This window comes from Acanthisitta chloris, unplaced genomic scaffold (genome assembly GCF_000695815.1).
Source record: "Acanthisitta chloris isolate BGI_N310 unplaced genomic scaffold, ASM69581v1 scaffold2034, whole genome shotgun sequence".
In the NCBI taxonomy this organism is placed as follows: domain Eukaryota; kingdom Metazoa; phylum Chordata; class Aves; order Passeriformes; family Acanthisittidae; genus Acanthisitta; species Acanthisitta chloris.
The window spans coordinates 1,790-19,641 of record NW_008670766.1 but is presented as its reverse complement, the minus strand read 5'-3'; the positions used below and the strand labels follow the sequence as shown (position 1 = coordinate 19,641).

At 37.9% G+C, this 17,852-nt stretch overlaps 1 protein-coding gene across 1 annotated transcript in view; it reads right to left on the bottom strand.

Annotated features, from left to right (window-relative positions):
- ANO4 (anoctamin 4) overlaps positions 1 to 17,852 on the bottom strand; it is a gene marked incomplete at both ends in the record, with an annotated part of 49,490 nt that overhangs the window by 30,175 nt on the left and 1,463 nt on the right. Inside the window, 5 exons of the mRNA XM_009073777.1 lie at positions 1,859 to 1,980; positions 2,524 to 2,579; positions 4,443 to 4,549; positions 11,767 to 11,898; positions 16,129 to 16,173. Coding sequence (XP_009072025.1) covers positions 1,859 to 1,980; positions 2,524 to 2,579; positions 4,443 to 4,549; positions 11,767 to 11,898; positions 16,129 to 16,173 — 462 coding nt within the window. The remainder of the gene's footprint in view (positions 1 to 1,858; positions 1,981 to 2,523; positions 2,580 to 4,442; positions 4,550 to 11,766; positions 11,899 to 16,128; positions 16,174 to 17,852) is intronic.

The window sequence follows — 17,852 nt, the reverse complement described above, 5'->3', positions numbered from 1 at the left end:
AAATGCGAGTAATCCAGCATCTGTGAAGTGAGAAGAAAAAGGCATTCCCTCCACTTTCCTGTCACCCTTCCTTCAGTGAATTCCTCACAGCTATGGATGCACTCCAGGCAGCAAATGGCAGGTTGGGCTGGGGTTGCGGTTTTGAACCCTGCTGAGCTTGATGGCTTCCAAGACTCAGGCTGCTGTCAGTGTTCAGGGAACTTCATAAATCCCCCTGCTCCCTCCTCTTTCAGTAAGCACCTACTCTGAACAACACAGAACACTCATGACCTCATCTAGAGGGTCTGCTATTTTGATTGCCCTTTTTTTTTTTCTGTAGAATAGATTTGGAAAATCTCATTTTGTTACCACTTATGCTCATACTTACAAAAATCTTTCAGATGCCTGATCGTCAAATTAAACCAAACCCCAGATATTGCCTCAACAGCACTTTCACAAAAAAGAAATGTTGATGAAGAACAGTAGCCTTGACCATCATGGACAAATGATAAAAAAACCACTATAGAGATAAGTAATTTATACCGTGATATTAATATATTGTTGTATATTGTGAGATTAAAAGCAAAAACCCCCTTCATTATAACAGTTGGCTCCTCCATAAATCAGCAATTTCCATTGTGTAAGTTCACAAAAATTCCATTTGTCTATCTGGTGTATTAAAAAAGAAATAAGAAGCTTACAGGATTAAATTATGAGGTATAATACATTACTTTACTTTGCAAAGCATTAAAAATTATGTGACTCGCTCAAACTTTTTATTGTCTTTCTCTGTGAACTTGGAAATTGAATACGTTTGTTTTATGAAATGGATAGGTTTTATATGGCCTTAATCAATAACACTGTCTGTCTCCAGGGCTACCCTCTACAAATCTTTCATCTGGAAACAATTTTGAGAATAAATAAAAGCAAAGGTTTCTATCAGTTACAGGACTTCTGAAAGGGGAAATTAATTTGCTGGACCAATTAATTGCATGCTCTGGATGACCCTTCCCAATGGCCAATGTATCAATATCTTCAGTGGTCCCAGTATTAATAAAGTCTTTATTAATAGGTCCTTGTAGCTCCATACTCCTCTCTTCAAGTAGAAAAAGCTCATTAATATTTCTGACAACTATGACCAGTAAAGGCCCTGATTCTCTCTCTATGCATAAAAAATATGTAATCCTCTATTAGTGCATGGAAGCCTATTTGAAAAAATTATTTAAAAGGACTGTAAGAATTTGGAATCCCATTTCAGATTTCCCAGTGGCTTTTTCTTTGCAGGCTACTTCCAAGATGAATACAAATACAGACAGTGACGAAGTAGCTGCTCTGAGTTGAAGGGCTGTGGTACAGAGGAGACTTTCACCCATCTATCGCAGCAGTACACTCAGTGACTATTAAGCTCTGCTCTGTGCTATTTGTAAGCGTCATGAAACTTCATCCAGGACTCATTCTGTGGCTGCTTTTTTGGAAAAAGAAGATCTAGTCAACGAGGGCCTGTTTTTCACCAAAGCCATGCTCTGAGGAAGAAGAACTCCTGCAGTAACAGACATGTAGCCAAGTATATTCAGCCTCCATGGATTTCTCTATTCCTTTTTCTTTTCTCTCCTAAATATTCTTCAAACACTTCATTAGAAGTTATGGTGTCAGAAAACCCTAGAAAGAAACTTGATTTAATCTGGGCTTTCCCACAACCCCCTCTATAGATATTTATTTTAATGTAGTGGCACTATGAACAAAATGGATTCCCATGACCTCAGGATCAATTTTTAAAAACCACATGAATTAACTGAGCTTTTCATGATTTTGTCAGAAGCAAGATAACATATGCCCAAAGCACGTATAACATGACATACTAAAAGCAGGTAAATCTTACCTGACAAGATCCAGTGGTTGGTATTTATACCACACTCCCCAGGAAGCCCAGCACTCATAGAGCAGGTGTCTGTGGTTTTCTGCCCCATGGGTTTTTATTGAATTCTTGCTTCTGTAACCTCCCTAAAATACAAATCTGGACATTAATGAACAACAGCAGCAAAAAAAAAACACTTAAGGAATCTGTCTTACTAGCCGTATGGATAACACATTTTATGCAAACTCCATGTTTGTGCGCCAAAAGATAAGCATGACATAAACCACTCAATTTCATCTGACTTAGCTAAGATTTGGGATTATTCTTCCTAAGAAATTTATAATAGGTATTCAAGTCCAAGGCTATAAACTGTAGAATCTCAAATAAAATAAAAAATCCTAGAGCATGATTTTTTCCCCTCTGAAAACACACTGATTTATCCAACTCAAATACTTTTTACATAATAAGTCCAGAACAGCCCTCCTTACTCATCACTTTTTGCAAGGAAAAAACCCCATTTTCTTTTTTCCCTGGGAAAAAGCATTGCTAGATGGGAGGGATGTCAGAGGCAGACACAGAATGTAAGAGTAATAACATTAATAAGATTGAGAATTGATTATTACACAATTAAGAATTCATTTTGTGGGAAATGTCTGTTCAAAGAAACCACAAAATCCTGAGAAAAATACCTCATGAAGAGGAAATGCAGCTTCATAGGATCCGTTACTGAGCAATCGATTCAAACCTAAAAATCAAAAGTATTCAATTATTTACCAACAGGAGCAGAAAAACTGCTAAGTAAAAAGCAAAACACATTTTCATAATAAACTGGCTAAATTAAGGTTGAAGTCCATTGACAGTACAAGATACATGCAAAAAAATTAATCTTGTATAGATTTTGATAATAAAATATAATTTGAGCAAAGACTTGTTCAAATATTAATCAGAATCTATAATTTATTATGCTAGAGGTTTAAAGATTCATTTGCCAAGTCCACCTTTAGTGTAGCTTCAGTGAAACTGGAGACCTCACTGATTGGATTGAAGTTTGACCTCATAAAATATGGCCTAAGAAAGCTATTTAAATGAAAGGCTGCATATTTTGGAAGGTAAAAACTTCAGGGAAGATCTTTACAGTTTTGAACTGCAGGCCACTAAAGCAACTGAAGCTTTTAGTTTCCATATGATAACTACTTTTTAAAATATGTTCAGTTTATATCTTACGAAAGTTGCTGAACAAACAGAACAGGAACAAGACAGGCTGCAGCAGTACAAGACCAGAAATATACAGGAACCTCAACAAAAAAGATTCTTATGTGGTACAAAAAAGTTAGCACACACCCCACTCACTCAGGTCTTATCCCTCTTTAATGAGAGCCTGAAGAGAAATAATCATGTTTGCTGAGATGTGGACACTTTTCACTTGGAAAGTCACAAAAATAGGATTGAACTGTCACCAGACAATGCAAAACAAAATACCAACACTAGCAGCCTGAAGGCATTTGAAGCCCATTGACCAAGAGGCATAGAGTCCTGATTCCAATCCTAATTAACAGGGAATTTACAGAACACAGAAGTGGGAATTCTTAATTCAAAATAAATTGCACTTCCAGTGGTAGCACCACTATCTGCTTGGCAGAACATGCTTTCTTCCAAAGTCTCTGGCAGAAAAGTAAAATTTGTATGGTTGATCTGGGCTTTGCTCTGCCCAGTGATCAGTGCAAGACTGTGTCCACTGTAGGTATGACACAAGTTGATGAGTGAGGGAGACTGATCTGGAGGTAGGCAGGGACTGCAAGAGTGTGTCAGATGCAATGGCTGCTCTGCTTAGAGCTATTGCTGCCCTCATCCCAGGAGCTGAGATAGAAAAAAGTAAAGTTCTGGGATATTTCTCTTTCTCTTGAGGAAAGTTAAGGTTTAAACAGAAGGCAAATGAAATAGGCTGCAGAGTTTTATGGGGACTGCCTCTCCATTTATGATGCCACAGTTGCTATGTGCTACTCAAGCAGTATGTGCTCTGTATCCAGACAGAAGGTGGCCACTCTTCTGTATTCTGCCCCTCTGTCACTGCCTGCTCTCCTGGACCTCCACTCCACTCACTATTTGAAAGTCATGCCACAGCTATGCATGGCATTCTTTGCACTGAGGACATCAATGGTGAACTCTCTTTTACAGCAAATACAGAGATAAAGAACCTTCCATCACTCTTCAGGATGGACAGGTATACAGGGAGAGATCCTACAGACTGGGATGTACAGCAGCACAAATATTGTCATCCTTCCACATACAGTTTTATGAAGCAGTAAAAGTTTTTCTGCATAAGTCTATCTGCTTTTCCACTGTCCATAATCTGTTAAGATTTCTTGTTTAAATCAGCCTTTCCTATGCAGAGGTGATAAATCCCATGTGATGACATGTGCCTGTGAAAGCTGTTTGATACTACAGGGGGATGATCACATCTTCCAGGCAATGCCCCTACAACAGCAGTGGGTGAGATGTAAACAGCTCAAAACTGAGGAGATTAAAAGGGAAGAAAAAGAGTGTGTTATGAGCCCAGACTCCTCACTTTTTTAAGCCCACGTTTAAAAGCATGCTGCTCAGTACTTACCAATTTTGTTTTTCCCTTCTTCATATTTCACTCTTTGTAAGATATGGTGTACAATTCTACTTCTTGTAGCATTATTGAAGAAAGTATCTTTGTTGTGGATGATGAAACTACATGAAAATAAAAACAAAAGGCAGCACAGCAATATATAGAAGCATGTTTAAAGCAGATATTGAGTTCCATTACTTCCTATAGCACACTGAAAGTCTACAAAAGCACAAGACACTGGATTAAGTGAGATAATTCCCCAGATGAAATGCTCTCAGTAACAGTATTCATTCTCTAACAAAGATTTACAAGGAGAAGTCTGGAGAAAGATCAAAGACATTTGAATATATATTATGATAAGCATCACTTTTAGATAATCCACTGAAAACTACAAAATATATAGCTTTCTATATTTTTTATGTATGACTACAGTACTTCTCATGAAGATATGGGTGAAGAAGAGAAGGTAAAAAAGGTGTGCCAAAATGAATCCACTGGATGTCCTGACTATCTCTAACAATATCATTATTTTGGGATAGAATTATATGTGGTAAAGGTTAAAAATAATCCTCACATATTTTTGAATATAAAAATTGTAGGATTTTTTTCGTTTGCTTAACTGAAATACTCAGGTATTTGCTGTGAAATTGCCTGTAGAGTAGCCCCAGAAAGAGCAATGTCACCATAACCAAGGGAGCAGGGACCTCTGGCAGTGGAAACAAAAGTAGGCAGACATGACTGGAAGGCATTGAAAGTTTTGAGAATATCTCAGGTGGTTGTAACTCCGTATTACAACATCCCAGTAAGAGGTTGACATAAATCAGGGAGATTTAAATTTGCCTCAAAAATCACAGGAGTTCTTGCCAGGTGAGAATCAGGCAGCTCAGTGTAGGACTTACCCCTGTCAACCAACACCCTTTCCTCCCATGTTTTATGGGCATTTCTTCCTAAAAAATCTTTGTGCTCCAGGTTATCTTATTTCTGAATGTGAGGGACATATCCATAGTCACAGAATAGCCATCAAGGCTATTTCATGGTCTACAGCATCCAATGAAGAATTCAGAGGAGAAAGACTTTCTCAGTCTATGAAGAATTTCACACTTCAAATTTAAGTTCACAAGGGCCAAAGCTGACAGCGTTTTCAAACTAGGTGCATATATACATTTAACAGACATTACTGAGCTATAAACTGCATAAGGCAGAGGCTTTCTAGTGATTTTGTTAACCCTTGTTGCTTTTAGATGGAACAGTTTCCTCAGCTGTTCAGTTTCTGCTGCCCCTGTTAGATTTTCAATATGCACAAGGATTTGAATATTCATAAGAGCAATACTGCGTGTTTTCAGGCTCGGTAAGGGTTTAGGCTTCAGATATGAGAAGCTTTATTGAAGCTTTTGATCACTTTGTCACCTCATTTGTAAGATAAAAAATGAGTAAGGATTAATAAACTATTATTTTTATTACCTGTGAAGTTAATGTATAGGTACCTAAAGCCAGTGATTTGTTCCACAATAGCTATAATCATTAGTCTGGTCCTGTAACTCTTATCTGTGTGAGCTGTCCTTACTCAAAAGGAAAATCCCAATGAAGATAATGAGAGTACTTCTGGCAGGAAAGGTTTCAGAGCTGATCCTTAATTAAAGTCCCTTTAAAAAATGTCACTGTGGAAATATTGCTCTTACATTCACACTGTAAGAGACATGAAGAGTCAGTGAAGGTTAATTGCTTTGAAACTATATTTGTAGCCTTCTTAATTAGACCCTGAACTGGAAATTTCAAACTATCTTTCCACTCATAACAAAGCACAACAAAGCTAACTGTTGTCTAAGCAAAGTCCTCAGATTAATTCAACCAAGAATTAAACTGGCAATGAATTCATGTTCATGCATTCTTTTTGGTATTTTTGCAGGCTGTACAAACCCTTTAAGGGTAAATTTAGCTCTTGACTCTTTGAAAACCTGTTTGAAAAAAATGTGGGCTTACTTTTCAATTTGTTTTGGAGAAGCAAAAGGGAAGAAAATGTTATTTTCTTCTGTACTGGTAAGATATACAAGCTGAAAGCTGAACACCCCATGGTTTGGCTACAAAGCTACAAAGTGAGGATGTGTGCAGGCACATATCAATGTCTATCTTTGCTCCATGGGATCCACAGACATTGAAACGTTTGATGTTTGACACTCACCATACAAAAGGATATGTTCCAAGCAAATGCCTGCTGCTGGAAGCAGTGTAACTAAAAGCACAGATGTTGTCCAAAGCAGTAATCACTGAGTAGTGTATTCTTTAGCACAGGAAAAATGCCCAACCCTTTGTACTCCCAGGTAAATCACTGAAGGTATCTCCCTGTTGTTGGCTGAGGCAATAACAGGTTTTTAGCTCATTTAACATCAGAGAAAGTAAATCATCAGCTGTAGTAGCAGCACAAGATAAGCCTGAAGCATTAGAGTGAGAGTATTACTGCATATTTCTGTACTTAATTTGTTTGAAAATGGGTGTATTATCAGCACTCGATCTTTATTTTCATTTTGCTTGACTTTTAAGGCTGCAGCTGACTTTTTGGTTTGTCTAAAATGAGATGTTTATTAATGGTTATAAGGGATTTTTCATACCATATACCAAAAACAGGATCATTTTGGGATGAAGAATCTTACTGGCTGGCTGTTTCCAGTTTGGCACATCATAGCCTCAAAACTGCTAAAGTAAAACAGAGAGTCATGAAAGTTCTGAATCTCTCTTCCACCTTCCTCTGCCCTTCCTCCCAGATCAGCCTTCCTCCCAGACCACTTCTCAATTTAAATTGGTTCCCTCAGAAATATTCCCCTGAGGCAGAATGAGCTTTATGTGTTTTTCAGGGATGCCCTGTTTCATTCCATTTGCCAGACAATTAAAACTTCCAGGGTCAGAGAGAATTAAAAAAAACCCCAACACTACAAGGCAAGTCCAAGTTTGGTAGCACTAAGAGCAGTTTTAGAGCAGGATTTACAGAACTGTGATTCCCCATTTATAAAAAGCCATTCACAAATGTATAGTGATTATACTGCAGATGCATTTAAACACAAGACTGACTATCCTGGTTCAAAACAAGTAAGTGTCTGTGCAGCCCAGTGCCTTGTCTCCAGCTGCAGCAGCTCCCTGATCCACTCATGATTTTGGGGTGAAGCAGCTCAAGGGGACATGGGCACAGATTATCTTGCTAGAGATGGGATTTGTTAGGATCAATTTGAACATCAGAGAAAGCTTAAGAAGTTAACTCCACTCTGAGAGACACATATCTTGGAAATCTGACAAAGATACAGGATGAGTTTTGCATGTACCACAAGGGGACATAGCACAAATGAGAATCACTCCATTAATATCTGGTTGCAGGGTCATTTTTGTTTAATTAATCCCAATACTATCCTAGTCCTCCTAACTATGCAAATTTTGAACCTGATTTTTGCTAAGTAATAAATATTTCTTTTAAGTGGTTTATTCCATTATATATTAGATTAATATTTAACCAGAAAAGTCATCACCTTTGGAAGAAAAAACAAAGGGGAAAACAGCTCCTGACATAAAGTTAAAAATCTAAACAGCAATTAAAAGTATTTTCCTAGCTAGTGTAGAGCGATCTAAGTAATTGCAGTTAATTGCTACTATTAGTATTCCCAACTGACTAGCAGCTCACTACATAAAATAACCAAGATGTAGTAAAAAACCACCTAATTATGTCTGATGGAAAACATTTCCCACATATTGTGCATTCTTTTAACTAATAATTTTCAGAAGAAATACTTTGGTATACGTAAAGTCTTTTCGAAGCTGTGACTGCAGGAAAAAGATACTACTCAGAATTCTATCTTAAAAAAATAGAATTTTGTTTTCCTCAATTCATTCTTCAGAGAGATATTTCCTGTTACTTTGGAATTAAGATGAATTTTGGTCTTCTCTTGTGCTGATAGTTTCGCTATGTAGCCTACAAGGTATGCCATGATCCCTTCAAAGGAAACCTGAAGCCACACTGCAAAAGTTACAGGCACATCTCACAAATGACATTCTTGCATTTTCTTTGCCAGTCTTGGAGGGAGGGCAGATGGCTAGCTGTGCTGCTTAAAAACAACTTAATATTTTTCTGAAATCTAACCTTTCCCCACATCTGGTCTTTCCCCATGTGAATGGGGGAAAAAAATGCAAGAAAGAGAAAAAGACACCATCAACATGACCTGCTAAAATTGCACATGCAATTCAAAAAAGGTCTGATCAGCCCTTGCTGGTTTTATTCCTGTTTTCCTGCCTAGACTCCAAATTGTAAGTATTGCCAGTCATCTGTCTTTCCATGCTTTTAAAAGCAACTGTCATAAATGAAGTCTGTACTCAGACCATGCTATAAACATCATCTGTATCAGACTGGAGACCTGGATGTATAAACTGTGGCTAGAACACAAAAGATAAACTTCCTGTTCTTTGATGAGGTGAAAAACATCTGAAGCTATGAATAAAGGAAGAAATAAGGAGTTCTAGACCTAAAATACAATATTACAGTAATTGGACAAACATCAAACATGAACAAGCTTATATGAATATTTAAGGAATAATATTTTAGAAAATGAAAAGCACATAAAACCAGGGGAAAAAAAGGAAGAATTCAGAAATCTCTGGCTATGGTATGTGGTAAAATCTACTGTGAGGACATGGAGATCTTATCTGAAAACTCGGTATATGAAGATTTATACTTCCAAGATGGTTGTTATTGTGAATGATCTACTTCATGGTCATGAAGCAATTGTTTAACATGTCTTGGATAAACACAGATTTATGTCAACACTGAAATCTTAGATATTTTCAACTGGCAAAAATACATATCTTGCTCTCCAGAAATACTTGTACAAGAGCCAGAAAAATCCTCATTAGTGCAATTAAAAGACTGATTATATGTTTTAGGCTCCTGTGGGTATTTCTTAAAGAACAGTTGAATCTACTTCCCACTCATCTCTTCCTCTCAGAATTCCATATTTGCAAGAAATGGGGTTTACTATAAACTTGAAACTCAAAATCTCTTCATAAGATTTCAGAAAAAGCAGACACTAGTGACATTTTTCAGCTACCACCTTCATGCAGTGCAAAGGTACTGAAAGCCTTGTGTTTATTCTCCACTCTCAGAGGACTTCAAGAGCTCAATTTGTTACAAACACTTTCCTTGCTCAAAAAATGGGTGTATGTTCAATGAAAAGTCTTGAACAACACTGAGATCAGCCAGCTGAGCATTGATGCGGTACTGGGACCCTCCTTGTCCTGTGCTGGTTCTGTCTGACTCAGTTTTGGCACAATTGTGTGATGGAAGAGGATGCAGAGTCACATCTAAAGGCCCATGAGTAGGAAAGAGACTTAGTATTCTGGCCTACAGGATGATGGATTTGTTGGAGACTCTGAACTCCACAAGTAACTGCCCATGACAACTATGCAGCCTTCATTATAACTGAATTGCAGTGGCAATATTGTAAGGTGAAAGCACTCTAGCAAAAACTTAACTGCCCCAAATAAGAAAATGTATGGACTTTTCTTAGCACTGACAAAATGCAAGCTAAAGTATCATAATGTTACTGTAGATGTCAAGTCTTCATTTCTGCAGAGCAAAGATTTTGGTACTGTTTATCTTCACATTCCTAAAACACTATTGTGGGTCTCTGGGTTAAAATTAAAACTCCTGCATGCAACTCACTAGATGAATATTGAACAAGTCATTGTATTCCAAAATTCTGGTGAAGCTAATCAAGGCAGACACAGTCAACAAGCTGCAGCATGCTTGGAACACAACTGCTATCAGAGCCAGCATCTTCTGGGAGAAGAAAGGCAGCTTGGCCAACATTTTGTCACTCCCCACACAAAAAGAAAGGAAGGCTACACAGAAACTGAAACAGATGATGTCAGGCCTGCTGGGGAGTAGAGCTTCCAAGTCTGCAATGATGTAAAAGAAGTGCCAATTAACAGCAGGAGTGTTAATGAATCTTACACAGTCTTTAATAAACCCCTCCTGCTGGCTCACTAATGCAAATATGAGCAAGGCAGAAGTAGGAAAAATTGTTCTGGATCATATATGCAAATTTGCCTTTCAGACACAAAAGAGCCAATACACCAAAGCTTTTCTTATGCGCAGTATTTTTAAGGAAGTTAAAAATTAGTATTACTGTCAATAAAAATATTAACATTGACATCCCCATTTATTAATTTTTTATTATCACTGATATATTTTCAAACTAATTTGTGCCTACTTTTCCTCTTGTGGAGCACAATAACTGACCCATCTGTTTGGTCAAGTATCAAGGAGATTTCTACTTTTTTTTGCACCTGCTGTTGTTTTTCAGCTGTATTTGGAAAGACACTACTTATGGCAGACGAAATTTATTTTATTCACTCTGATTGCAGCTAATAAATCCAATAGCTGAAACATTTTTTATTCAAAGTAAGGCACTTCAGAGCATTACATCAACTTGGCTTCTAAACCCACATATTTCAAAATTTTGACTTTGAGCTACCTGTAATTCATTCTGTGTCTTCTGTAAGTATCCTCATCAGTGCTGCCTATTTGTGATTTTGTTCAGTCAACGATTGTTTCCCATATCACAAACACTGTAACTATCTGTGAGACACCATCTTTCTCCAAAATCTGACACCACTTAAATTCAACATGAGCTCTGAAAATCATGTGGAGCTTTTCCTGCTCTGCATTTTGCAAGTGAATAAAGGTTTCTTGTAGTCACATCCATCCTCAGTGACATCGATGCAACACTGGTGCCATTGGTATGCTTGGACAAGTGTCACTGATAGAGCTAAACACTGGCATTTTGCAAGCAGTTTTGCTTCCATAGAAGTAAAACAAGATATGCAAACAAAAAGGCATTGTCTGTTTTCTTAAGAGTTCTGTTTGTTCTACAGTCACAACTAGGATTGAAATGCAGTGTCAACATTTCAACCATCAGTAGTAGTAGGACTAATTTTGATTATGCTAAAGACATAGAAATACTGACAAAAGAAGTTTTAATCACATCTTTAAGTGACACAGAACAACTACAATTCTGACCTGAAAGAAAATAGCCATTTGACTACTTTAGGACTTTAATTGAAATTCCAGTGAATTAAAAGAAACTTTTCCATTGATTTCCTTTAGTTTTGAGCTGTAACTTTAATTGATAGAAACATAGGAAGACCTTATGCTCCCTGGGGACTCTCTCTCTCCCTTTTTGTGACAAAGAACTAATACAAAGGCACTAGTCTTACATACATGACCTAAGAAATAGATTAGTTCTGAGGAAAATCCAGAAGGAAATGTTTTCATCTTGCAATTGAGATATAGTAAAATACTCACTGATGGATCCTTTGTTGGCTGAATGGAGCAGTATAGCAGTCATTCTCCTCCAGATCTGGAAGTGTCTCCTTGTCCAGTTTCATTGGCTTTTTGGGTAACCATCCTTGGAACCTGCTTATTTGTTTCTCGATCCTGCAGCACATGAAAGGTGTGAGCATTTGAGATAATGTTTTTTGCACTACATTACAGAGCACGTGCTGTCAAACCAGGCACTTAGTATTTACAGCTAGAAAAGATGCAATGTCTTTTGATGTTTTTTGAGGCAGACCAAACTATACATCTTGAACTTGATTATTAATAACTAGCATTCACAGAGGAACATCTGATTTTGTCTCAACAGAAAAGCAATGCTGATGGTACATGCTGCTGTAAACCTGATTTTGCTCAATAAGCATTTGGCATTTCTCTAAACCTTTATTTCTCACCTTTCCAGTTAGTTTAAATTTCAGGCTTAATCGACACATTAGATTTTGGACATCTAAACATTAGAACAGTGGAGACTGTGACAGAGATCTTTGGCAGCTAAGCCTCAGAAAGTTGCATCCCTTTACCGTTCTCTGTACAGTTTCTTACCTTGCAATTGATGCTAATAAAAAATAGGCTACTTTGTTGTTTTGATTCAGTTGTAGTTTCTTGCAGTACTACAACCTCCATGAAACCAGAATACTTGGTGTGTAGGTTAACAGGTGACTGCTATGCAGATTCTTACATTTAAAAGATGAAAGCAAACCACGATCAAGATAGAGAAAGGGCAGATTTAACTACAAGTGCACTCATGCAAAGATGCACACTGAAATGAATGGAAGAATCAGAGCTGATTGGAGAAGACAATCTAAACTAAATTCAAATCCAAACTGAAAGGTTATAATGAAAAACATCTAAGAAAGATGAGTTATGTCTGGTACAAGGAGCCCTACTCTCTCAGAAGTTTCTAACAACCTCAAGCCCTAAACAGTGATCCCTGGCTATAAAAAGCACAGACTACAAGTTATGGACTATGCATGTACTTCAGTCACGGGATGAACCTTTCAAAAAATAGAACAAAAGGTCAAGAATTTACTTCCTTTGAACTTAAAGTTCTGTTCTGGATGACACTCAAGGTCTGGAAATATGGGTTTCTTTGCTTGCCTTGGTTGTTGTGGGTGGGTTTTTTTTTCTTTTTTTCTTTCTTCTTTTCTATTCTATTTCCTGGAATATTCAACCTTCTCCCACCAGGTATTTTTATCTGGGATAAGAAAGCTAATGCTCAGTTTTAAACATGTGTACATTTCAAATTTGTTACCAAATCAACTCTACCTGTTTTGGTCCCATTTGTGTATTTTCAGTTTGGGAATAGCATAGCGGGGAGGGTTGGGGTGGGTGTTGTGTGTACGTGCAAATTTATCATCAGGACTGTTTGGAAGAACACATATATATATATATTATATGTTTATATATAACATAAGATTTGCACTAAATTAATCATAAACTCTTCATGGTTAGAGTTTCCGCTGACCTAGCAATTTGGAGCACAGGAGGAGGTAGTTTGCAAATGTACATGCCAAATGAAGGTGAGATGTCAGATCCCAGGGCTGTAAAGGGCCTGAACAATCGTAACTCTCCAGCTGCAGCATTCATCCTGACAGCCTTGAGCTTGTGTGTATAGTCACTGATAGGAATGCCAAGGAAAAGTAAGTTCTCTACAGAGGAAATCCCTGCCTTCTGCCTCCACTTTTTCCTCTGTAAATGCCACAAGCTGCATTACTGTATATTCAACAGGCTTAGTGTGTCTGGGTATGGAAAAGGGAAAAGGAATCAGGAAGAAGGTTTTTATAAATATCCTGTTCCATGTTTATTAACTGAAATCCTTTGAATTCTCTAAGCTATTGAACATCCTTACCAATCTGAAATCCTTTCCCATTCATCCTGAAAGTCAATGTGCACATTTGAGATACTGCCTACTGCAGGTTTATCACAGCACACAAGCACGAACAGAGGCACAGAGTGCTTTCCCCACTTAAGAGCAATGCATTATTCATGTTGGCTTCTCACTGAGTGTACCCAGAATTTGAGTGGCTTGTCATTCCCAAGACTCAGATTACTTGGCATACTCAGTGATCCTGCTGGCAAACAGGTCTGAGAAGGTTGCTAAACCTCTCTGCAAGGCACAGAACATGCAGTACAATCATTGCTAGGGAAAATACTCCCTCCCCCGCCTCAAGTTATCTCCTTGGAAAAGAAAAATGTCCAAATTTTTAAACTGCCTCAGCTCATTCCAACAGTGCCATCAGTCAGCAGAGCAGGATTTGTGCTCCACAGGAGCATCTCTCAAAAGAAAAAGCCTGCAAGAGTGGTATTGGTGCTAACAAACACAGAATTGGTTGGAAGGGAAGAGACCTCAAAGACCATCGAGTCCAACCGTACCGTTGTTACTAGACCATGGCACTAAATGTCACATCCAGTCTCGTCTTGAAAACCTCCAGGGAGCCTGATTTTTATTTGGATCAGCTTTCATAGAACCTTATGCATATTGCAGCACTAGATATTGTATCAATTTAGTTTTTAACCACAATACAGGTGCTTTATAGGTACCTGATACCACTCCTTTCCTTTAAAATATATTAGGGAAGTTTTGTTATTTGAAGCTTTGAGATTACTAGAATTTTTCAGAGAGGAAATACAAGTCAGGTTGACAAGTTGAGAGAGACCTGCTCTGGGCTTTGCCTTGTGACAAAAGACCTCTCTAACAAAATGTTTGCCCAATTGTCAATATAATATTTGTCTTAGCTCAAAAAATGGACAAAGGCTTCAAGTATTTGTAATCTACACAGAACTAGAAGTAGAGGAAATAGACACGTTTATTGAAGCTGTATGTCTAAGTTTCACGTAAGTGAAGATAAAGCTGAATATGTTTCTTTTTTCCCACTGGGACTATTCAGTTATAGATTTTCTGCCTCAAGTAGCAATTTAGAGATCTGAACATAAAAATTGAATTTAGCCAAGTGTTCTTATCACTCAGGAACTAAATACCAGAAAAGATTATACCTCTTCCCATACTGACCTCAAATTGCATCCTGACTCATAAGAAAATGAATGTGAAGCAAAATTTCATAGACCACATATAAATATTAGAATCTTCACCTACTCCTTCCTATCTATTGCTTCAGTCAAAGCAGCTAAGCCTTAATTAAATTCAAGAAAAATTCCAAAGTTAACAGCCACTATAGCATTTATTGTAGGGTGAGAATGGAAAGCAGGGGAGCATCAACAAGTTTTAGAAGAATTGTGTGCATCCATTACTCTGTGCCAGAGGTGAAAGGCCTTAACTCCACCAAGCACTCATTTGGTGCTTACTAATATAAATAAGCAAATAATATAATGTGAGATCAATGTTGGTACTGTCAAGTCACCAGCACACTGTGACATAATTTAATATGCAAAATGCTTTTTAACATGCTCATACAACAGAGTGATAATATGTGATTTATTTTCCCATGGATCTTAATGCAATGAATTATCTGCAAAGTGATACAGCTGTTCACTCCAAAATGCAGATGTTTCAAATTGGGAATATCAGAAATATTTCTGACTACTTCAGCATGACACAGGAAATCAAATGCTAGACCACTTTGAAAACTGCACCAACAGCACTGTGGCATTAAATGCCAACATATGATCTGGTCTTTGCCAAACCTGTATATTTTTTAGGCATTTTGGAGAGGTATCAAAAAGAAAATGCAAACTGCAGCACTGAAAGTGTTTCAGTGCATTAAGTCACACATAAAGTGAGCATCAAACATAGCCTTAAAGATATTTAATAATTGAGTGAAAGCACTTCAAAGATTCTTTGGAAATATTCGTTGCTCAAGCTCAATAATGTTACACCAGAGATGAACTTGGGTCACTGCCTTCCTATCTACCAACAAAGTACTAAGCATCCCCACAAAGGAAGTAATAAATAAATAATGCCATCACTATTACACATAAACAAGGTGCATGGCAATGAAAATAAAGCTGTAACTGTGGTACTCTAACCCCAAGAAACTCCCTAATGATCTACATGAAAAGAAAGGGATACAGTGTTTGCATTAACGTACTTATTTTTCTGTAAAGACTCCATCAATTGAAAAATACTTCCTTAGTCCTAAAATGGCAATGCTGATAAAATGAGTTGTCTCTTTCACATTGCAGGTGCCTTGAAAATGCAACTCATGGGGCTTTTCTGTTGGTTTTTTTTTTCAGATGTCCTCATGTCTAATCACTCTCTTCATCCTTCCTACCAACACAGCTAATAAACTTTTCCTTCCAGCTTAATTTTAACCACTATTTTTGTTATGGGATCTAAATGAACACAAACTGGGCTGGCACGAGAATTGTACTCACCTATTCATGAACTTGAATCGGCGGTGCAGGTAATAGATTTTTCTCCTGGAAGAACAGCAAAAATGAACCCAGTCGAGAAGAAAACCCATCGTCAGTTACAGTATGAACTAGCAAGGAAGGAAAGGAGATTGAAGACAGAAGCCTGTAAGAGGTGGAGGAAGAGACTAAAAGAGAGATTAACAGAACTGTCACAGGAAGCCACACAGACTCTAGTGGCATTTGAATTGCCAGAAGATCATTTTCCCATTGTTGTCTTCTTTTCTATTTGTCATGTGTGAAACATGGGGACCCAAAGATGTTTGTATTTTGAAGAAGTCCATAAACTCTTGAGGAATTCTATAGGACGGACAAATATGGATGAATTATCTGACATTTACCAGTGAATTATTAAAGCTGTGTTTGGAGAAACACAAGGGGAAATCACTTAGGAAAGCCAGGAAAGCTGTACTTTTTGCTGCAGTATACCATGACACATGCACTGCCAAGTGGGATCAGCGATTGCTTTTGTGGTAACATCACTTGAAACAGAATATAGGCTACACAAGCAAATGTGCATGTGCTCAGCACACTGCCAAATGTGCAGCCACCCCCTCGGCCCCTCATAGAGGCACAGCTGATTTCTATTGTCAGTGCAATAAGCTGTGTGGGAGTGCACATGATGAACAAGTGAGCAGACAAGGGAACATGAGCAGACACATGCTGAATCCGCTCTCAGCCTGCTTCCTGACCAGCACTGCAGTACAGAGTGGCTTCCAAGGCATCATTTGTAGATTCAGGATGGGAAGTTCACCTCCTATCCCACTCCCCTGCTAGCAGCTCTTGTTCGTCTCACACATGTCTATAATGCCACAGCTGTGAGGGTTTGACCCATTGCCTTCAGCACAGAGATCACATCTTCACAAGAGTTAAGAAAATCTGAGGGGTCTTCAGTGGGAATTTGGGACTGCTACTCCTTACTAGAAGATTTGGGTGCCTGTCTGAACTATGGTTACCTCCTGCAGAGGCTGACTTTGTCATCCACTAAGGGTCATTGCTAAACCAAGGTGATTTCAGTGTATGCTGAGAGACTCTGTTGTATAATGCTGAACTGTACCACTTCTGAATGAAAGGCTTATACCACACACATTCTGAATATGGGTGTACACTAAATGTAGTGTAGGAATGCTATTAGTTAGTACCTTGGAAGCAAGCATGGTTGGGAGCTCTCTAAAATAAGACAACAGTGATGCTTTATAAACTACAGAAAAAAATTTGGTTAGTATTCCAGGTTAATTTTCAGAAATTTTGGACATTATTTTTGTTATCAGAGTCCACATTGTGCTGGTGAAGTGAAATTTTCAAAACCATTTCATGTTGGCCAATCTTCTTTGGATAGTGTTATTTATCCTGCTCTACTCAGCAGGAGCAGAGAAGGGCCAAAGCTAAGTGTTTCGGAGGATGCCATCCAGTTCTTGATTTTGCTTCAAATATTCAGAGGTATCCACAGTTTTGGCACACCTGCTTTAAAACAGCAAGGATTTCATTCATTGATTCATGGACCTTGTACAGTTCCAGCCTGAAATACCAGGAACAGTAAGCAATCAGCCACCGTTAAAACAAGGGGTTAGACAAGGGCATCTGTAAATAGGCAGTCTAGACTTGGGGACATTTTGTAAAATTCTGGTCCTTGTTTTTAAATGGTAAACAGTACTTCTGCTTTTAAAATAAAATTGAATGCCCAGCAG